This window comes from Puntigrus tetrazona, chromosome 8 (genome assembly GCF_018831695.1).
Source record: "Puntigrus tetrazona isolate hp1 chromosome 8, ASM1883169v1, whole genome shotgun sequence".
NCBI lineage: Eukaryota > Metazoa > Chordata > Actinopteri > Cypriniformes > Cyprinidae > Puntigrus > Puntigrus tetrazona.
Window position 1 is genome coordinate 11,445,215 of NC_056706.1, and position 23,206 is coordinate 11,468,420.

The 23,206-nt window shown below is 38.0% G+C and overlaps 2 protein-coding genes across 3 annotated transcripts; one reads left to right on the top strand and one right to left on the bottom strand.

Moving 5' to 3' along the window:
* Window positions 1-58: 58 nt before the first annotated feature.
* emilin3a (elastin microfibril interfacer 3a) lies at window positions 59-6,232 on the bottom strand. Its single transcript, XM_043247378.1, has 5 exons — window positions 6,166-6,232; window positions 3,768-3,852; window positions 3,078-3,197; window positions 2,169-2,980; window positions 59-2,055 (listed from the first exon to the last, which is right to left on the bottom strand). The coding sequence occupies exons 1-5, from the start codon at window positions 6,230-6,232 to the stop codon at window positions 89-91; spliced, it is 3,051 nt and encodes a 1,016-aa protein (XP_043103313.1). The 3' UTR covers window positions 59-88.
* A 2,134-nt stretch (window positions 6,233-8,366) lies between these two features.
* On the top strand, window positions 8,367-22,742 carry samd10a (sterile alpha motif domain containing 10a). 2 transcript variants are annotated; one of them, XM_043246580.1, is made up of 5 exons: window positions 8,367-8,581; window positions 12,417-12,565; window positions 17,819-17,987; window positions 19,627-19,767; window positions 20,949-22,742. In XM_043246580.1, the coding sequence occupies exons 1-5, from the start codon at window positions 8,569-8,571 to the stop codon at window positions 20,969-20,971; spliced, it is 495 nt and encodes a 164-aa protein (XP_043102515.1). In that variant the 5' UTR covers window positions 8,367-8,568; the 3' UTR covers window positions 20,972-22,742. The 2 variants fall into 2 exon arrangements, with proteins under 2 accessions (XP_043102515.1, XP_043102514.1); XM_043246579.1 differs by having other exon boundaries at window positions 8,372-8,581; window positions 12,384-12,565.
* The last annotated feature ends 464 nt before the right edge of the window (window positions 22,743-23,206 follow it).

Consider the following 23,206-nt stretch of genomic DNA (forward strand, 5'->3'; position numbering starts at 1 on the left):
GTTGGCAATAAAAGAGTCTCCTGAGAAAGATACTATATAATAGTATCTATGAGTAAAGACTGTCTGCACATTATAAAGTGCACTTGAATTACGGACCACCTCTGAACTGTGTGGGGACTGCAAACTGGTCTCCTCTGGGGTGAGTTGGTTCTGTTGTGTGTTGTTCTTCCACTTGATGTGTGTCAGCTAAATTGTCCTCAGCTATCCTAGTAGACCCAGATGGTCCAGTGCAGTTTTGGATGCTTTCTCTGAGTGCAGACAGCTGGTGAGAATGGTTAACAAGGGTGCTATTTACATGAGACAGATAACCATCAGAATGTCTCTCCAGCTCTCCTCGAATTCTTTCTAGATCGTCAGCCAGGTGTGCCAGGCCTCCACACTGACCCTCGACGCGAGTAACACGACCCCCTACTTCAGTCACCTCCTTCTGGACCCCCAGAGCGGTAGAACGGCACCCCTGGAGCTCTCCAGCCACTCTGCGCCGCAGATCCTGGAGTTCCCCTTTCAGACGGGTCAACTTTCGCTCCCCAGTACCCAACATAGATGCCTGTCGTCCCACCAGCTGAACCACACCCTTCACCTGCTGTGCAAGCCTTTCTTCTCTTTCTTGCCAGGTAAGGTTGGTTTGGCCGACCTCTCTGATTACAGAGCCGAGAGACTCTTTCAAGCCACAGAGAGACCTGTTAACGGAGTTGACGCTAACTTTCAGCAGAGTCACCTCACCCTGAAGACCTACTTCCTGTTTCTCTGCCAACTGGATAAGAAGATTATATAGAGTGGCATTGAGGCTGTTCAATTTCTCTACTTGTAAATCAAGTTTCTGGTTCATTTCCTTGAGGGTGTCTTCACTTCCCTCAACCTCAGTTCCCAAAGGTGCAACATATCCTGTAAGAACAGGCTGTGGAACACAAGACGAAGTGCACATGACCTCTATGGATTTGAGCTGTTGCTGTAAATGGTCCAAATCGTCTTCAACTCTTCTTCTGAGTGATTCTACTTCTGTCTGAAGTGTGGGTACAGCCTGACCTTCTAGTAAAGTTGGTGCTGTGACATTACCTAGCTCCTCCACTGCAGCCAAAAGACGACTTTCAAGATCCTTAAGCTTCTTCTCCAATTGCACCTCCAGGTTGCTGGGCCCTCTTTTATTAATCCTTGCTTCCTCTTGATTTAATGCAATGTTCATCTTAGATTCCACATAGCCCAGTCGGCCCTCCAACATGCCTTCTATATGGTCCTTGTGTCCACCAAGTTCAGCACGTAAATGAATTTGGGACTCATTCAAGCCATTTACTGACTGCTCCACATAAACAAGCCTTTCAGTTAGACCTGATATGGCAATGCAACAACCCTCTTCAGGCTCCAGGTCTTGAAGCTGAGCCTGCAGTTTTTGTAGTTCTGTCCTCAATCCTATGGCCCTTATGTCTAGGACTTGCTCAATTTGCTCTTGTCCATCCAAACGTTCTGTCTTGCACTGGAGGCGCACTTCTGCCACACGACCCTCACATTGCTCCTCTGCACTCTCCACTCGCTTTTCAAAGCCATCTAAGATGGCCACCCGAGCTTCACTCATTTTGGACTCCACCATTTTTTCCAGGGCCTTTTGCAAATGAGTTTCTGTAAGGTTCACTGACCCATTTGACAGTCTTTGAAGGGTGTTGTTGTGACCCAAGACTGCTCCTCTCAACTCTTCAAGCTCAGATGCCTTTGCTACAAGCTCTGCTCGTAGTTCTGAAACCTTTTCAGTCAAATCGACCAAGTTTGGGAACTGACCCACCACATCTGAACCCTCAATATCAGGTGCACCTCCAGGCAGATCTCCGAAGCCCACGGTGGAATCCCTGGAGAGTAAAGGAGCGGCGATAGGGCTGGGTCCTGCGGAAATGAGAGCAGTCAACATTCGATTGGCGTCTTCACGGAGGGAAGCACGTAAGCTGTCCTCCAGTCCTGTCACTGTACCACGGAGAGTCTCTAGACCAAGAGAGAGTCGCTGCACATCCTCTTCTATCCTATCCAACCGCTCATCTTCAATACTGTTGTCATCGTGATCTGTGAATGCATTATATTTAATTAATTAGTCCAAATATACTTGCAGTTTTATTTTGTACAAATTATGTTTCTGAAAAACTGTATACACTAGAGTGTGTAACTGTAAAATATAGCTCATTTACCTTGGTTTGTTTCACTTCCACCAGAGGGCGCCTGTGCATTGGGAACAGACTCTGTCTCAATATGTTCTGATATAGAACTATAGCGATCTGGCTGTGGATTCTGGTAGTCTGTGATCGGCTCATTCTCTTCTGGGATTAAATCATGGCCAAGATTTTGAGGCTCTGGCACCGGTTCAGAATAATCTACTTCCGGTTCCTGGTGGTCTGGAGAAGGTTCAACTGAGGTATCTCGGGAAGAGGGACCAGTATTGAGGCCTGGGTATTCATTCACAGCATTAGGTGGTGTTTGAGGTTGATTCCAGGGGTTTCCATTAAAGCTGGGATAGGGAAACTGGCCTTTAAAAAAGGAAGGCACTGGACCCTTTTGAGGGGGACTGAAACCTTTAAATGAAGGCCTGGGACCCTTCTGTGCAGGCATAGGCCCTTTAAAAGAATGTAAAGGTCCCTTCTGTGCAGGCATTAGCCCTTTAAAAGAAGACATAGGACCCTTCTGTGCGGGCATGGGCCCTTTAAAAGGAGGCATTGGGCCCTTCTGCATTGGCATGGGCCCTTTGAAAGGAGGCATTGGACCCTTCTGCATTGCCATGGGTCCTTTAAAAGGGGGCATAGGACCCTTCTGCATTGGCATTGGCCCTTTAAAACGAAGCATAGGACCCTTCTGTGCAGGTGGTGGTCCTTTAAATAGGGGCCTTGCTTTCATTCCATATACCGCAGTACAACCAACACCTGCATATCCAGGACAGCATTTCCACTCCAGCTCTGTCATAGTCTTATATGCCACTTTATACATAGGTTTGTAGTACATACGATACCTGTTAGAACAGACAGAATGTCAAAATTAGCTAAATCTAAGACATGTTTTTTTTTTTTATACAAATATTAATTGTATGACAGTTATTAGTGACTTACTTTATAGTTGGGCATTTCTGACCCCAAGCACACTTATTGTACTCTGGCTTCATGAAGGGAGCCGCTCCATCCTGAATAGTGAATGAGACAGTCTTCTCCACAACATATGCACAGTGGTTTCTGAAGAGAGACAATTATATAACTCTCACTATTTGAAGTTGTTACCTAAATAAATGTTGCATAAATCTACCTTTATATATTAATAATAGCCAACCAGTAGTACAAACTAACAGAATTTCAACATTTATCGATCTTGCATTTATTTGTACATATATTTTTACATTAAATATATGTTACAGAATATATAATCACATCAAGCAAAGTTAATCAATTCTATATAAATGATCATGTGTTGTTGGTGATGATACCTTATGGATTTTGTTCTAAAAATCTTGTTGTAAACATTTTTATTGTGACTGCACCTCAATGTAAACCAAACATATTGCACCCAACAGTAATATCATAATGTTAACTCAACAAACATTTAGTGCCTACAGGAAGATTTGGACAGGTGGTCTTATGTCATATTTTATTAATTAAAATCTTACAGCGTCTCTCATTGTATTGGAATGTAATATTTCTCTTTATTGTCTCCCAGATGTGTCTGAAATCATTTAGTAATATCCAACAGCTATTTCACCACCTGTGCCATCAATTAAGAAAATGAATATTTCGCTCATGGATACTCACTTATGCCTGGCTGTCGGTTTTGCCGAGATGTACTGTGGATGGGGTCCAGAGTAGTGGCTGTATCCATTTGGTGCAGGTTGAAATGCTGCCACAGACAGAAAAAAACTCCAAAAAAGGAGAAAACAATGCAAATGTATTTCCAATAGCATGATTTTATATATTGTCAGTGCTGGGGAAACACTATGAAACTACAGAGGGAAATCCCTCTATTTAGCCAGAACAGTAGCTAAAAAGTATTCTCCAAAAATAAGAAAAAAAAAAAATTGACATTCGCCTTAAAGAAAACGCTTCGTTTAAAGAAAAGTGCACCACTAGCTGTGGTCTTAGTAAATCTAAGTCAAAATTCAGTGTCTAAAAAGAACACTATTTGCTTCAGTTGTGGTGGTGATGCAGAGATTCCTGCAGACTGCTGAGACTGAGAGTTCTGGTCACCTCATAAAACACCGGACCACCTCATTTACATAGATCCACCTACTATGCCACCTAACACAATTTACACAAAGGTGCTATTTTTGAGACCTGATCCATGCTGATGTTCAGAGGTTTATAGGAAAGACTTAAATAGGGATAAATAATAATAATAATTGTGAGTATATATGAAATAAGTAAAAAAAAAAACATCAGGATCAATAGTAATTATCATGGACTATTATGACTTATCATGTCAATTTACAAGTGAGATCTTGACTTCTGAGATGAACAGGCGTGTGTCAGGTGTCATTATGTTACATTTAAATGCACTGATAATTATGGCAATGTGTCTTAAAAACCCTCGGTCTGATGTAAAGTGATTATTGGCCGTTTTCTGAACACTAAATGATACGGGAGCATATGGCTCTGCACATAATCTAAAAAAGCATATGGACTCACTAGCTGCAGGCAGCAGTCACATGCTCACACACACAAACAGAGACACAGCCATATGGAACAAATACAGTTTTACTCAGATAAACACTGAGAGCCGGACTGTAAATACTAGCGATTACTTGGCGATAGCAAAATAGCTCTAATGAAAAATATACGATGTGAAAGAGAATCGTTCCTGTTGACCATGTTTGTCCCATATAGGATTAATTGCAAAGCTGAACAAACGAACGCTCATTGAAGTAACCGCTCTTTATTGCTGTGAAATCCGTCCACAGTACTTGTATCAATGTCTGTTGCTATGGTAGTGGTCAAGTTCTGTGGTGGTGTTGCAAACCTTGACCTGGGGATAAAGTGAGAATTCCAAACACTTTACTACTCATAGATCTTAATTGTGCACAGGCCAAAAACTTCACGTATTACACACCACCAGCAAACACACACAGTTCCTCAAACCTCCCCTCTAAAAAACCACAAGGTCAAAACACACCATGCCTTTGTTTAGTTGCAGTGGCTAATTAGCCAACAATGTTTACTCTGTTTCCAAGGGCTGTGCGGCTCTAATGTGGAGAGTCAGGAATCTGTATAAACACATTTTCACTTTTCCATATTTGCAAAAGTCTTGCTGATGTGGTCATGCGGGTCTGAAATAAAGAAATCTGCCAATAACAGATATTATGACTTAAAATCTGAACAGACAATTAAGTAAATGCGTTTCTTTCATATCGGATAATTTTGACTAAGAAAAAAAACACTTCTTTATGTGTATTATTTATTTATTTACATTCATACTCAAAAAAATTAATGGATGATGATGATAATGATGATGATCCCCTTAACTTTCTAAAACAAATTTTGACTTATTTCTGTTGTGTGGGCATTAATAGAAACAAGGATCAGCATTTCTTGTTCCCAGCATGCTTTGCAGGGGACTGGATAGGGAGATTAAATGTCTTTAAGAAGTCTTATTATTATATAGTCTTACAAGTATTATTTTGCAAAATGATAAAACTGTCACTGTTTATTTTTCTGTAAGATTCAAAGCCTACGTCTGGGAGAAATACTTCAATGGTTATTACTGTGACGTTCGTATAAAAATAATATCATTTTAAATCTGTTAATTTTAAGATAAAGAAAAAAACAGTTAAAATTTTCAACTTGTTCATATCATTTCATACTCTTTATTTTCTCAGAAAATAAGAAATTGCATCTCAAATCAATATTTTATGTTATGATGAACAAAGCAAAGACCTTGAGGATGATTCAAACCTCTGCTTCACATAGTGTCTTGATAACTCTGTCTTGGTTTATTATGTATGTCCGATTGCTCAATATCCTTTAAAAATTGACAACTTTGTAAGTGAGGTCTTTTTAAAAGACCAAATACCATAGCTTTGGCTCGTTTCAGAATGGCTTTCTAAAGGAATGACTTCAAATGTTAAGTATGTTTATCTGTGTGACACCACCCTTATATTATTCACCAACTGTTTGACAAAACATGCACAGTATGTTGTTGGCGCTGGCTTTCCACTACCACACCAGGCATACACACTCCATTCTTCACAACCACCTCCACCCAGGAAGTCCACAGGACATGACATCACAATGAACCAGCTGTTCAGGCCTCAAACTCTCATAATGCTGTTCTGTATTCAGTAGTGGGCAGAACCCTCGTTCATCAGGTGTAATGATGTGTTACACCTCAAACAGGGTGGAGCCCTTTTTCATTTTGATCACAATTTGCACCTTGTAGAACCAAAACTAGTGCATGGTAACTGGACCCTTCTGGTAAACGTGGTAAATAGGCTATGGAGTGTGTACGGGGTCAAATGTTCACTTTAAATGGACAGAAACCATAAGCTCAAGTTTCAGTAAGGCCTATAGCACGTATTATTTCTCTTTGATTCTCTAGCATTTTTCCGTTGTCTTTGCCTGTCAAAAAATTAGCACCAACCATCCACATTCTACTCCTAGCGGTGAAATCAGTCAGGTCAACTGTGTGTTTGTCTGCTCAAGACTGTTATGTTTGGTGTGAAGTGTGGCTGATGCCTGGCACATTTCCACCACACTGAAACTTACAGGAACAAGACTGAGAAATGTTTGCTCTCTGTCCAGAACCAAGAGTGACTATCAGTTTCTTCTCTTTTCTTACAGAGCTTGAAATAAAGCATTCAGTCTTAACATCTCATCTCAAAAGTTTAATGTAATAACTTTACAGATATTACATCAAAGCTTTACAATAATGATACTAAAATTGAAATCGTACAAGCCTGTAGGCTACTCTACAACAAAATGTCTCAAATACAGCAATTCAGAAAGATGAAAAGAAAAAATCTCAGCACAACAGAGAGAATACTTTAGAGAAGGATGATTTGCCCTCAGATTCCATCAGCGTTGATACTTTATTTTCATACATGACATCACTACTTAAGGTCATATAGGGGGCAAATTTATAGCCTGCCCCTCCACCAGTATTGGATGATATGTGTCACTATTATCATTTTAACAGTGATAACAGAAACGACAGAAGGATAAGACTCCCTAGTCAGTTCTTTATTAACTACGCTACAAATGTGTGTAGACTAACATTTATTAAGAACACTATTTTTATTTTAAACTGATAATACATTCAGTTTGTCCGCATATAAATGATTGACTAACTGCATTTTTGTTAGTTTCAAAAGTTTTGTTTTTTTGGAGAGTCTGATTGATTTGTAATTTTAACTGAAAGGTATTTTAATGCAGTGCCTGAATGGTTTGACTGTATGTACAATATTCGGTAAAGTTTTTCTACTAAGTTTTAGTCCTTTCTTCTGACCAGGATGTTGACAGATAACGTGCAAATAACCTCGAGGTTTATCTACATGGATGGTGTTCAGCAAGTAACGACGACGCACACCTTGTTGTCAACGTTACCTGCACTTGAAAGGAGACCCTTGTCCCATTTCTTACATCGCTAAACTTTTCAAATCTGACAGTCCCCGAGATCTCACTGGATAGAAAACAATGCACCGGATGTAGGTAGTTATTTACCGGTTTACTTTATTAATGCATAGTCCAATATCTGAGGACTGTTTTAGCAAACCAGCAGGCTCTGCTCAGAACCAGTATGTAGACCAGTCGAATGAAGTCTTGTTGAAGATTTATTGAGAGAACTGAGGTGAAATGACTCCCTCTAGTGTTTATAGCCTGGAGCAATAAGAAAATACTTAAGATTTTCAAATCGTTTTATAAACATCACTGTAGGAAATAATACTGGAATTCGCGCATAATTCTGATCAATAAGTAATTAAAGCTAACAATATGATTTAGAATTATTTTCCGACGTTTGATGAAAAATGTGAAGGTTTCACATAAATGCTACCCCTTAATGTGCATGTTGCCGTTCACGTAATTACAGGCTTTGAGTTCTCCCACTGGGACGTGAGAGAGAATCAGGCGACTGTTTCTCACGAAACACCCCTTTGGTGACAAATATTTGAATTACTTCTTTTTTAAATGTATAGGTTTAATTTAGCCAATTTAGCAAAGCCCATTTTATATAGGCTAAATAATGTACGTTGCGTGCTATCGTTTGATATTTATTCCATTATGTATTTTACAGTTAGATGTATGTTTCATTTATTTTATTTAAGACATCGTACATTTTAAATATGTTACGTAATAAAAATGCGTTTCTTCACAAAATATGAAAAGCTCCATAACAGAGCCTGTTGAAGTGAAGAACGCGCGCGGGGAGGCGTCAGCGTGAGCAGCGCGCGATGTGTGTACTTTCATATTTTACACTGTGAAGCGCGTTAGTCGATCACTGCACACTGGATGTACCTGCTAAAGAAACACCTTTCAAGGCGCCCAGGGCGGAAAATGGGACACCTTAGCTCCAAACTTTTAATCTAACAGGAGTATTGTTGCTTGTTACAGAGTCTGGATTGCTGACATGGCAGTAGACGGTAATTATACTATTTTATTTTATTCATAAAGACGATCGTAGTAGTAGTTAGTACATTGCAAGCTTGAGATGATTCGGTGTCATCTGCTGTCCCAGAATGATATGCTCTTTTTATTTTCCCGATTATATCATTCTGAATAATTTGAATTGAATGCTAATGTTGAAATTGCGCTCAGGCACTTTCTCGTATTTTTTAAGCACATATTGTTTTCCAGTCAGAGGCGTATCTGCTCATGATAAAATAGCCTTGTACCAAGTAGTTGATTTCAAAGAGTTGAGCATGTTGACAGTCTGCTAATTAATGTGTGTGTGATGGGTGGCTTTGGTAATTTTTGAGTTTCAGTGTGTTCTGGGTCATAGCCTCGTATTTTGAATCAGTTCAAATGAATTTTGAACTGAGTCATTTGCCGTTAATGAATGTACACGCGCTGCATTTGCTTAACTATAATAAGCTCCGACTCTAACTCTAATAAGCAAGCAATAATGTTTTTGTTGTTGTTTTTATGGCCGGCTCTCCATTATGAGTATAAAATGCCAAAGTGATTGGTTTATTGACATGCTGTGAAGTTTGAGTAAAAAGGAGCCTATTTATTTTGAAGAATCTATTTCTTTGAACATTTTGGTGCTCACTTGTAAAAATGGCTTCTCATTGACAAAACCCTGCACACAATTCCACATCTCAACATGTCCTTGAAAACCTTAAAAACTCTTTTCTTCTCTCTCACACATTCAGACCCAGATCTGTGTGAAACCAATACAACTCTATTCAATCTCTGTAGTTTTCTAGTGAACCAGTTACCTGCTGAGCGGTTTGTGTCACTACACCACTTTAATGAAGGCTCGCATATTCATTTTTGCATTCATCAGCATAGATAATGAGGCCAAACAGATCTGAAGGAGCTACAGCTCCACATTTCTCTCTCTCTTTTAGTCTGTAACTCATTACTCCACACAGATGTTGGGTTTCGCTTCCTTCCCGAAGTTCAAACCCCTCATGCTGTTCGGAGATCTCTGGCACACTTGCTTGGTTTCTTACAAGAGACCACATCGTTAGTTCAGTCCAGTGGGTACAGCAGGTGAGAAAACACCTTGGCCCGGATTTAATTGTGTCTTTCAGAGAACGAAGAGCTGTCACGGATGATGGATCTGTAGATAAAATATAGATTTAGATTCATTTTTTTGATTGACACATGCAGTGAAATGGGTCACATGTGCTTGGCCATGAAGCCCGGCTCTATCCACATATTCGTATTATTCAAATGTTTAGAAAAATGCAGGCTGTCTTCATCTGCTCACACTTATGTCATTCTGAACCTGTACCATTTTATTTCTTCTTTAGACAACAAATTGAGATGGTGATTCAGCTTTTTTCCATACAGTGAATGAAAATGACACAGATTAATGGATTAGAGCAACATGAACATTTTGCTAAATTGCTCATTGTTTTACAGAATAAAAATATATACAGGTTTGGAGCTATGTGACTGTATCAATAAATAAATGAACCTTTTTACAAAGCAGCCACTAGACAGCCTGTATGATATGCTGCTGTGGAACATTGCCTTGACCATAGATTAGATTTTTAATACAAGAACCACATAAAGCTGTATTCAAAGGTTTGGGTTCAATAAGATTTCTTAAGATAAGTTAAAGGAATATTTCACCCAAAAATGAAAATTACCCCATATTTTACTCAAATCAAAACCATCCTAGGTGTATATGACTTTCTTCTTTCAGATGAACATAGTGGTAGTTTAAAAAAAAATTATCCTGACGTCTAAAGAATCGTGTGACACTGAAAACTGGGGAAATGGCTGCTGAAAAATCAGCACAGCATTAAATTATGTTTTAAAATAGATTTAAATAGAAAACAGTTATTTTTAAAAGGTAAAAAAAACATTCCCAAATTTACTGTTTTACTGTATTTTTGCTCAAATAAATGCCTTGGTGAGCATAAAAGATTTCTTTTTAAAACTAATCTTACAGACCCGAATGAAAACGTACAAATCCCCGTCTCTGCTATCTAGACTCTTCCATTTTCCCTTTAGTGGGTCAAGAATAAGGTTTCAGGAAGATATATGGTTTCTGGATTTAGGAGAACATCTTTTTGTGCACAAATAAATAGAAATAGGGGCAACATCTGTCCAGGACTAACAGGCCTTGACGTGTTTTCACCCTCTAGCCACAGTTGTGCGACATCTCTCTAATGTCTGCTTCAGAGGCACTGTGATGAAAGACTGTGTTCATCTGTGACTCCATCCCAAATGCATTCACACAGGCAGGCATCCCCCATGCACTCTTGATGAGGACGGCCTTTGTAGCCGCCTGTGAGGCTGCAGGGAACGAGTGCAAAAGACATCTCTTTTATCTCATCCAGGCCTCCACCTTCCAACACACACACAAACTTATAGTCTCTCCCTCTCATCAACTCGTGCTTATGCATAAACATGCACACACATATGGAGATATATTACCGTCACACACACTGTCATGCACAGAGATGACTGATTGTACTCATTTGTGCTAAGAGTAAGGTGGTGATTAGAAGTCTGAGGTTTTAATGAGCGCATACGCACACCGTCTTTGTCTGTTAATGCACCGGGCTCTTGCAGCTTCTGGAGGAAAATCTGCTTATGCTGCCCACTGACTCATTTACAGTCACCAGTCAAGCAAAACTGTGCTGTGCTGGTTTGCTGTATTGCTTTTAGAATTATGCACATCTCTTTTTACAGTTTTACTCTAACAGTTAAATGCACGTACACTGTGTTTTTTTGTGTGAAAGGGATAGTTCACCTAAAAGTTCACCTAACAATTCTGTCATCGTTTACTCATGTTGTTGCAAACCTGCAGGACTTGTTCTTTTGTGGAACACAACAACATTTTGAGCTGTTTTGTTCACATGAAAGCCAGCGTGGTCCAAAAACTATAGTGATATTTATTATTTTTTATTTTATTTATATTACTTCATCAACTGAACTGCGCAAGCTGAAATAAAACATTTAATAAAATAAATAAATAAAATAAAATAAAAAAATTATTTTCTAACCATAATAACAAAACCTAATTAATAAAACATTCTTTTTCTTTTTTTTTTTTTTTTAGTTAGCAAACTTTTAGCATTTTTCAAAATGTCCTCTTTTCCTCTTTTCCTTCAAAGCATATTTTGTACCAGGAAAATCCTAGCAGACGTCTTCATTCATTTTATTTTCTGTTAACCGTTTCATGAATTGCAAATGCTGGTTTTGTCTACCTCAGCAAGAACCGACGTTTCCAAAGCTTTCGGTATTTAGCAGCACTTAAAGTTTTCCTTCCTGGAAATCTGGAGCCTCATATGCTTTTCATTAGATTACCCCACGGGCTACCAATGCTCTGCTTTTTTATCACCCTCTGACACGCTAATGCATAATTTTCCCATTAACTTTGCTGACTAGCGTCTTTAGGTATTATTCTGGGAAGAATCCAAGCCACCCAGTCAGCCGCAGGAGATATGGGTCATTCAAACATTTCGTATTTGCTTTTACTTAAGCCTAAACCTTAAACTCCTCTCTTAACCACCAAAACACTAATGACAAACACAGTCCTCAAACTGACCTGTAACCACCACATTTTTGATGGACATAAACACTAAATCGCCTACAAGGCACTAGTCGTCCTGATGCCAGGTTGTTGACTTAAAACGAACAGTGCTGCTCAGCTGCTGGACATCTCTGTGTGTTCCTGAAGAGGGAAGTGAGATTGTAAGAATGATGGAGTGTGTGATTAAATGAAAGAATAAACGCATAATTTCACTTTTGCTGTTGCAGCGGCCTCCAGTTTTACTTTCTGTCGTCCTGCAGTGGAGTACAGGGCTCTTCCAGAGGATTTTAAGTACCAGCTGAGTCGTTGTGCAGGTGGAAACCTTACCTGGCATGAAGGGCACAGCCGCAAAACAGCCGGCGGCCGAACGGTCAAACTACTGCAACAGCCTGGAACCGAAGGACTGCAGGTGAGACTGAGAAGGAAATCTGTAACAAACAGCTCAGTCCATACATGAACCCTTTTTCACATTTCCAGGGATTTTAGAAGCAGAATCCATGATGGCTGGGTCTGCTTCTATATTGGTTGTAGATTATTGCTGCTGAAAGTACAGGAACTTGTTACTGTCAATGCGATACAGCGCCGTGAGTGTTTAAAATAACCTGTAGCAAATCTATACAGGTGGAGCTGGGGCAAGTGGAGGATATCGGAGAAAGCACTAGCCATATAAATTCAAGGCAGTAAGCTCATTGGCTGCATAAGCACTGTGAACCAATCAGCTTGTGCCAAGTTGTTTAACACTTTGAGTATCATGAGTTTTCTGATATTCATGTGAATAGCTCTTAAGCCTGCACCAATTGTTTCATGACTGAAATATATATTATTTATAGTGTTGCCATAACTTTACTAAAAAAAATAATAATAATAATAAAATAAAAAATAGAGATATTGATTATGGGTGTCTGAACAGAGAGGAATGTGTCATTTTTCATGGCAGTATTTTGGTTAAATATTTTTTTTATAATTTGATGCCAATATATATATACATGTAATTTTCCAATTTATATGTTATATGATGATAATATTTGTAATATTTTAGTGTTGTAGAAATAATGTATATAAAATGTTAAAAAATGAAAATATATATATATAACTTCATTTAAACTGCGTTTATGATGTTAATAACTTTGGAAACACATCATCACAGTTCGTGATAAGAGTCTATTGTCTTTTTATCAGCGCTATTGCTTTAAAAGAGTCATTGAGCATGAGAAAGGCATATGCCTCTTCTTCAGATTAAATAATAAAGATAAGTACAAAGCCAAGTGGTTTTTATGTATTCCCTGTATCAGCATGAAATGATCATCATTTTGTACCATCTCATTAACATGACTTTTTCCAGCTCTTTAGTGCACTTTCACATGATGTTGTAATTGATCTCAAGAGGACATTGGGGAAGGCCAGTGTTGGCCAAGCTACTCAAAAATGTAGCTAGTTGATTAGCATATTCATGTATCATATGATAGGATAAGTAGATAAATTAGATAACTTCACTTTTTGTAGTGCAAATTTATATGACAGATATAAAAGTAGCCTTTAGAAGCATAGTTACACCAGAGCAAATTCCGTGGCAGCTTTCAGTCATTCTATACTTTAGCTATTAAAAAATATAATTGGAGAATTTGTGTGCTGATATATAACGCGTGTATGACTGTCCATTGCTGCATTATTAATGCAGGGAAAAATGTTCTCGCCTTTGAGAAATGCACTTGTATGAAAACCTGTGCATTAAAAAAAGGTGGAGGAGGGGGGGCCTGGCAACAAAATGCTTCCTTTCTCTCTTCATCTTTCCATCCATCTAAAAGCGTGTTTGGTTTGTAGAGAATGAGTAAGATGCTGTTAGGCCAGGGGGTAGATAAGATAGAGACCACTCTCCACGGAATGGATTTAAAAAGCCTTGTGGGCCTCAGGTCACATGGGCACTGCTGATTTGAGCACTGCGAGCAAAGATATGGGTCGTAATGTGTGTTTTTAACTTCATTTGATCTTCTGAATTAGCATATTAACGAAGCAAGTGCTTCTAGTCGGGTCTGCAGAGCTTTGTGGGTCAAAGTCAGTCTCGCCCACGCAATTAGACTCCTCTTAAGATTTTACGACAGGTTTGAACATACTAATTAGACCCAAACCTGATTTTGTTAAACTGTGATAGATAATATTATCTGTTCTGCCTTAATTAATAGTATTCAAAAGTAATTACTTGAGGCAAATCCAGTGTTCTTTGGTGATTTCCATTTTCTTTTACATTTGTCTTTTTCCAGTGCTAAATGAGTTTTTTATCTCCTGAGTGAAATTAGCAGAGGTGCTGTTTATTTGGATTTTTTTTTTTGTGGATAAAAAAAGTGTTGCTAAAATGTTGCTAACACATAGAATATAAAATTTGAATATGAATGAGTCTTCTCAGAAAGCATTTTAATATGCTGATTCTCATTATAAATGTTGAAAACGATTGTGCCGCTTAATATTTTTACATATATCAAAAGAACATCATCTATTATTATGTATTAATATTTTTAATGGATAAAAATATTTTATTGTCTCAAACACCAGTTTCTACAACGTTCACAATTGTTGCTTTTTAACCAGAGTAATTGAAAGAGGAACACCAGGCTTAAGGTAAATCCTCTGAACTCGGGTTTAAATTTGTTGCATTTTGCTGAACCGAGTGCGAAAGTTCAGGCTGTTTGCCTTTGATTTTCCAAAAAGTGAATTCATGATCAAAAGACTTGGCGTGATCAGACGTCTATGTTAATTTATTCCTCACGCAAACCCCAAACAGGAGCTGATGAGATCCTAACTAACCTCTGCACTTTTTTGGCCTTAATTTAAACCATCGTTAATGAATGGTGAACCTTGTTAGCCTCTTCCTACGATGACAGGAAAGATAAACAGCTCTGTTTTATCTCTTCCCCTAATGGCTTCATACACAAATCCTTTGTTCAGCCCAGCTACACTTGTTAGTGTTTTTCTCAACAATGCAGTTTGTGTATCTCAGTACATGAAAGACACACTGACATCCCACCACACAGCGTGCTCTTCCCAGAAAAAAAGACTGAACAAAGAACGTCACTTTAATCGCAAATCTTTTCTCACTTTCATCAGTGCTGTTGTGTTATTGTCTATAATCTTTGCTAAGACGTGCCATTTTCCCCAAACATGTCATCGCAGAATGATCAAAGAAGAAATAAGGAACTCAAGTGCCTGTTGATTAACCTATTTGTAGTAAAAAATGTGACTGTTATGTATACACTTGTGTACTGGGGGCCATTTTTGATGGTTAGGGTTTGTATCTTCTCATTATTGTGCTCACACTGATCCTCTGGGGTCTGTGTGAATGGAACTCTTACTGTAAATAATTAATGTTTTACATTTTAGTGGAGTGAATTCCTCTCTCACTGACAGATTCTGTAATGCATAGACTCCCTCTATAGCACTGCCTATAGGGACATTGCAAAGTAAGAAGGATTGCATCAGCTTGTCTCCATTGTATGTCAGCGTGCAGTTCAAGAAAGTATCTTGAATAATGAGAATTAAAATAGGGAAAGTTTGAAAGCTGCTTAGTCAGATCTATGTATAAGCAGCAAACAAGGAACTTTCAAAAGATGTAAATTCACTCGCTGACATGCCTGATAATCTCATCTACAAGGGCTTAGAGGAATAGTTTCTCCAAAAATTAAATCTACTGAAAATTTACTGACTCTCGGGCCATTCAAAATGTACATGCTCACCAATGGATCCTGTGTAGTGAATGGGTGCCGTCAGAATGAGAGCCCAAACAGCTGCTGAAAAGAAATTCTGACGGCACCCATTTACTCCAGAGGATCCATTGGTGAGAATGTTATGTAATCTGCTCTGATAATGAAACAAACTCATCTGCATCTTGGATTTCCTTAGATTTTTGTTTCTGGTCGAACTATATTTTTAAGAGGAGTTCTATAGCCATGAAGGGACCACAGTACTTATGTCCGGTGTTGCCAAGTCTGTGGTTTTCCTGTGGAATTGGGTTACTTTAACACTGTTGTTTCGGGTTGTTTTTCATGTCCTTGGGTTGAAGCGCCCACAATAATGTGATATTTAGCCCCTGAAGAAGACCCTGCTATAAAATGTGTATTTTAATCCCCGGAATGCGATTTTTATTACGGAACCCCCCTCAAAATGCAATTGGGCTAGTTTTGGGCTAGTTGTGAGTTGCAATTGGCCATGTTTTTTTTTTGTTTTTTTTTTGCAACCCCTGCTTATGCCCTAAAAAGACAGCTGCTTTAGAGATGTGCATCCTGCTTATATGTGTGCATGCATGCATGTGTGCATGTATGTGCACGTGCAAGAATGTATGTGTGCGATTTCCTGCAGTTGCAAAAGAAAGAATTCCCTACTGCCCTCAAGGGCAAACACAGCAAAGGCATAAAGTAGAAAGTTGCCTGAGGGAAAAAGAGAGAGAGAGAGAGAGAGAGAGAGAGAGAGAGAGAAAGAGAGAGAGCAGTAGAGATGGGGTAAAAACTGTGAAGGAGAAAGAAAATTGAAGATGAACTTGAGGGATGGGGTACAGATGGTGGCAAATGGCTTAGAAAAACAAAACAAATAGAGGGAGAAGTGGGAAAATAGAGGGCTGCTTTCTGAGGATAAATTACTGTTAATGAAATGGAACACTAAGGAAAGAGAAGAAAATATGCAGGGACATTGACAGCAACCTAAAACATTAGAAAATAGTTAAATATGAAATATAAATAATATATAATGCAGCAGCATTTATTATAGAGTATAATACATTACAGTTTGATCTTCAACACCATTGGACAAGGGCACGTAATACCTATTAGTTGCACTTATTGTTGTACTTATTAGTTTTGGGTCACAAAATATGGTTTAATGTTTGGTCAAATTTTGTGATATGTTTGTGAAAATAAAGAATAGAAAGCATACATTTGAATTAATAAATCTTTCACTTATAAATGTCTTTACTGTCGTTTTTGAAAAATAGGTTGAATCCTTTGCCAAATAAAATTATTTTCTTTCAACTAAAATTGAACTGTGCCCAAACTTCTAAACTGTAATGTGAACATTAGCAATGCTTTTTTGGTGTGAGAGTAAACAAACATCATAATAACTCTCTCGTAAACACCCAATGGCTCTAAATGCGGATGATTTGCTGGAATTATCTTTGCGGGATAATTTTGTATAATTAGTCTGTAATCATATGGAAGTGCGTGTTGAAGGTCAAGCGAGTGTTATTGTGGCCCATGTCACTAGCGCAGCCATTGTAACGAATGCTAATCATTCTAGAATGGCCTTCATTTATACAGCTCGATGTGCAGAATCATGGTCGTGTCCGTTAGGCAGCCAATCAGATGGCTGTGTAAGATGAAAACATCCATCTTAATCACTGCCGGTGCATGACATGGAACACAGTTATTTAAAAAAAAATGTTATTTCCCAGAGGTCTTTGCAGAAGGAAGAGCTGTATATCTGTTTATATTCTTTTTTTATTCTGCTAGAGATTGATTTCAGATTAGCAGTGCTATAAAAAGTTGGGCATTCGTGCATGGTAGGACTCCAGAAGGACGCATGCAATTCAGTCGCATTTTGAGATTAGTTTTCAATGCTGCTTCTCTGTGAAATGCGTATTTAAATTAGTTTCCCTCTCTCTGTCTATTTCTTTGTCTTCCAGTTACGTTCAGGTGAATCGTACTCTGTTTACCACACCAGCCCAACCTTGCCGTGTCTCTCCAGGCCAGTGGTTTTGTGGTCTCAGCAGGATGTGTGCCGATGGCTGAAGAAACACTGTCCACACAACTACTTAACCTACGTTGAAGCCTTCTCTCACCACGCCATTACAGGTTTGATTATTGTTTATAAGTTAATCTATCGCTATGCGATTTTAACATGGTGTCATTATTCATATGGAAATCGCATTCTGTGTAAAATCTCACCCAAATCGGACCCTGCGCAATATCACCTTTTAAATGGTATTGCAAACTCAGCAGTTATAGACCAATCCCTTGACACCAGCACATCTACTATATCTCTTATGGTATGACAGAAGCATTACCCTTTTAGCTGAAGGTCAGCCAACCCTTTCTCATCTACTTTTTCAAAAAATACGTCTCTTGTCAAAGAACTGGTTTTATTTTATTCTCATCCCACGAATTTATAGCGCTTTAGTCTTTCATGCTCCAGTTTTAATATTCTAGAAAAATAATAAATAAATAATAATTAAGATTAAAAAGATTTAGTACTTGCACTGAATCTTTACAAGTATGAAAGTAGATATCCGCCAACTAATTAATGGACACATTTTGAGCCATTTATCTGAGCCATTTATTATTTTCCTTCAGGATGCATGAACATGTACAGTCCCACAGCCTTCATTAGCTACTTGCCTGACCTGTGAAAGACAAGAAAAATGTGTCAAGATTTTAAGTGCCAATGAAAAGGACCAGGCACTCAAAAATATATCTGCTGTTGTATAAAATGACATGAAATAACATTAGCAATATACAGTACTGTTCAAAGGTTTAGGTTTAGTATATAAAAAAAATATATCTAGAAATTTAAAGTGGCAGTAAAGACTTGCATTGTGAGGAAAAAATCTTAGAAATAATCTTAGAAAAATATTAAGCAGCACCAAATCAGCATATTAGAATGATTAGAAGACACAATAAATGGTTAATTTGTAATAGTATTTTACTATATTATAATTTCAGATACATTAAATTTTACTGATCAAAACGTTTGAATTGTAGTTTATATTTTTTGCCCAAAATATATTACTTTATAATAGAGTACTTTTTTGGCCATGAATGGGGAAAGCTGCAGCCAGTTGGATTTTTGTGGCGCTAGGATTCACTGGCCATACTGATGTAATTCATTATTATTTTACCATGTTTTTCTTGGGTTTGAAGCATTTTTGTGTGAATATGCGTCTCATGTCTGAGCATATCACGGGGTCCCACTCACACACTGGTGTTTAGACCGCTGCTTCTCCCACTCACTCCTCGAGTGCGCTCTTGCTCACTAGGGACCCTTGTGGCTTCCCATCCTCCACAAATCCTTTCTTTTCTCTCCTTGGACACTCACAAAGCATCAAGATCACAGACACGCTGGGTGAGATCCATAGAAAAGGAAATTGAGAGAAAAGGAATATAGGGAGTAAAATAACAGGCGCTATGTTTTTTTCTGCAAGGCTGTGGACTGAAGTATTTAGAGTCATAGCACGAGAGGCTCAGTTGGAAATAAAGCGGGAAATGAACCCGGGGCGGCCTGTGCCCTCAGGCAGCAGTTCCACACAGCATGTTACCATAGTCACACATGCAAAGATCACTGGGAACACACAGATAATAACCTTAGGGGGATTTGCAGTGCTGTAACTTGTTTATAGCTGCCAGCAAAACTGTGCATACATAATACAGAGGCTGCAGAGCCTCCAAAGAGCTCATGTCTAGTGTCTCTCTCTCTCTGTCAATTTGTCTTCGTCAGGCCGTGCTCTCCTGAGATTGAATGGCGAGAAGTTGGAGCGGATGGGTTTGGTTCAGGAGACTCTGAGACAAGAGCTTCTCCAGCAGGTTCTGCAGCTGCAAGTACAAGAGGAAGGGCGCAACTTACAGCTGCTGAGCAGAGGTGTGTGTGTGTGTGTGTGTGTGTGTGTGTGTGTGAATACAGAGAAAAATGAGGAAGAAGTATTCTGCAACAGGTGGCATGACCTAAAAGCGATAATGTGAACATAATGGGAAATGAAAGTTATGGCGGATTGGTGAATTTGTGCCTATTTATCTCTCCCTAGCAGCTTTTTTTATGCTTTAGTGCAGGGGGGTTTCAATTTTTCAATGGCAGAGACACCTAAATATGTTGAGCGTCTTGCAAGAGACACCCTTTCCAATAATATAAGCCAAAACGTGATGAAAATAACATTTAGTAAACATTTACATTGTGTTTAGTTGACTACATTTTTGTACTCACTATTGGATTTATGTCAGATGAATAAACCTGAAGAAAGATGTAAAACTAGAGAACAAAAATAATCAGTGTGCTCACAGTAAGAAATTAATTAATTAACATTTGTGATGAACCGTCAGTACTAGTGACAAATGAAAATTCTAATATTTGACATTGCTTGTTGATATTCCCATGTTTTTATGTTTTTGAGAAAAGTCTATTATGCTTCACAAGGCTGCATTTATTCAATCAAAAATACAATAAAAACTAACATTGTGAATAATAACTACAGTTTAAAACTACTGTTTTCTATTTTAACATGTTTTATCATTTATAAAATATAATTAAAATGTATTCCTGTGATGGAAAAACAAATCATTCCAAAGTCATGTTTACACCAACATCCTAACCCTTTATCTTTAAAGATAAAGATATAGTTAAAAAAAATTCTTAATACTAATACTACCACATCACAGAAACTGGTCTAAAGATGCTGAATCTGTGTGTAAGAAACATTTCTTATTATTACCAATGTGGAAAACATTTGTGCTGCTTAATTTTTGTGAAAACAATAGATTTTTTTCAGGATTTTTTGATGCGACTTTTATAACAACTAATTTTATAATATTACAAATAGTCACTTCTGATCAATTTATTGCATCCTTACAATATAAATAAGAAATTCTTATTGGCCACAAATGTATAGTTTGCATTAAAATCTCAAATCCATAAAACGGCCTCCTCAGTTTTGATGTCCACCATCTAGCACTGGTATATTATTGTAGGTTGCTATTCTAAGACATTTTAAATTAAACACTCGCTTTTTCTCTTCTCACCATCTCTCACTTTCCCCCTTTTTTTTCCAGGGCTATCCGGAAACCTGTCATAGCTTCAACCATGCGTGGGGCAGTTTTACCAGACTGGCTGCACTCTGAAGGGACATCAATGTGTCTGGTCGGACTGAGGCCAGAGACATTTGACTGGAGCTGTCATGGACTGGGACAAGGGGACAGGTTTCAGTTATACAGCTCAACCCCCACATTCTCACTATGCTTAAAGAAAACCCGTACCAGATGAGACCTGCAAAAGGAGCTTTCATGTGCACTCGTGATTTATATCTACCCCAAATCTGCTTCAAAATGCAAACATAAAATGCAGAGGATTCTCAAATCTTCATATCTGATAAAGGAGGACCCAGCTGGCTGTACCAAAGCTCCATGGATTTTGTAAAAACTCGGATCCACTTTACAGTCTACAGGACCTTCTACAGTGATGTCTGGTAATAGTGCCAGAACTGATTATATTATGAACTTTGCCCACAGAAACAGGCTTGCTAACTATTTTCTGCTGGAATGTGACCTTGCCAGACGTGCCCTCAAACGTGCCCGTCAAGATTGTGTTACTACGTAAACAAAATGTGTCGGGATCCTGCAGGTGTTCCAGGAATCATTTGACATTAGAGATCAACCTAAATAATTAAAACCCACATTTGTACCGTGAACCCAACTGGACAGAATATTTTAGTGGGTTGTTTTTTTCTTCTGAAAACGTGCTTTTTATCTTCAATCCCTTCTGTCCTAGGACGAAAAGATAAAAAAAATGTTCCCCATGTGACAATGACGACAGCATTTAAGGTAAAATGATAAATATCTTTGGTCACAGAAGGGTGTGTTTATGTTGCGTAAATCACAAAGCTCTGTAAGTGTCTGAGAATTGCAGATGACAGATATAAAAAAAAAAAACAGTGACATACTGCATTGTAGCCTAAGAAAGACTCAAGTGTGGACTTGCCCAAAAGACCATTCAAAATACCCACATCAAAGCATCAAGATGATACAGTGTCACAACCTGAAAGTGTTCTTGGACACGCAAAACTGCGTAAATGTATTATTTTGTGAAGACTTTGATTTTAAGTACTGATAGGATTCTGAGTTGCAGTCTTGTGACACCATGACTCAGCTTATATTAGATTTATAATATATAATGATAGATTTGATTACAAATTCCCTTTCAAGGTTAGGCAGAAACATTCTTCTAATACTGTGTGAAATGCATAGGCATCTAAGTTACTTTCCAGACAACAGTTTCTAAACTAGTTTAAGGATTACCTTTACTTTGTGAAAAGCAAACGTATTTGTCATTTATAAAATAGGGATTTGTTTGTTTTTCAGTCTGCAGCAGTTCAGATTACACAATGTGCTTTTACCCGAGGGCAGTGCTGTTCATGTTAAATCTGCATTGTACATTCCATGCACTGTCACATTTTTTACATGACATACCCTTTACCAAAAGAAATATTTGCATTTTGTCATATATTTGTATGCTTTTCAGACCTACAGTTAAGGTCGGTTCTAGCTGATATATTAAATTAATTTGTGATTTTAATATTTAAATTAATTGTGCATATTTGTGTATTGGACATTTGCATCCAGGTAATTTTGCTTTTTACATTTAAAATATTCTCTTCGAACATATTATATATGACAGGTTGTTTGTGATTGTTATAAAGCAGCATTTTTCATTTCTTTTTATACTTTTTGTTTGCGTGTATGAGTATGTGCGTGATATGGGAATTAGTTCAGAGAAAACAAAACTCCCAGCTCAAGCTGTTTTGTGAACTTTTTATTTAAAATAAAGTAAGCTTGAACAACTTGCATCAATTTTTAAAGAGAATGTGCATTTTCTTTCTCTGTAATTATTTGTTTTATTTGGGTCATTCCTACAGTTCGGTGCCTTTTGAGTTTTGAAAACTAAAGAGGGGAAAAAAACCTAGTTTTTAAAAGTACAGTTAATACAGATCCTGAACTTAAAGGTTGTTTACAAAACACACTTTTAAACTTGTGAAACTTGGACTACAAAGGACTACTTAGGCTGACAAATCGGTCAGCTTCGAGTAATGTTGACCACATGAATTACTAAATGACTAAAAATTTCCTCAGGGAACCTACTAAGTTAAACCTACTAAGGGCCTACTAAATCATGACGTGCAATTTGAGACTAACGCAGTAAACTTTTACTGCTTTTTATTCAATGAAAAAAGTAAAACGATAAATTCCTTATTTTTACATACTTATTCCATAAGTAAGAACTACATACAGAGCGTGTCGAAACTGCATTTCCCATA

Bases quoted from the DNA above. Each gene is read 5' to 3' on its own strand.
- emilin3a (XM_043247378.1), bottom strand. From the start codon at position 6,232: ATGTCATGTCCTGTGGACTTCCTGGGTGGAGGTGGTTGTGAAGAATGG. The intron at 3,198-3,767 runs GTGAGTATCCAT...GTCTCTCTTCAG, and splicing joins AAACCGACAGCCAGGCATAA to AAACCACTGTGCATATGTTG. The intron at 2,056-2,168 runs GTAAATGAGCTA...TTAAATATAATG, and splicing joins TGGAAGTGAAACAAACCAAG to CATTCACAGATCACGATGAC.
- samd10a (XM_043246579.1), top strand. The intron at 12,566-17,818 runs GTGAGACTGAGA...TTTGTCTTCCAG, and splicing joins CTGGAACCGAAGGACTGCAG to TTACGTTCAGGTGAATCGTA. The intron at 19,768-20,948 runs GTGTGTGTGTGT...TTTTTTTTCCAG, and splicing joins CTTACAGCTGCTGAGCAGAG to GGCTATCCGGAAACCTGTCA.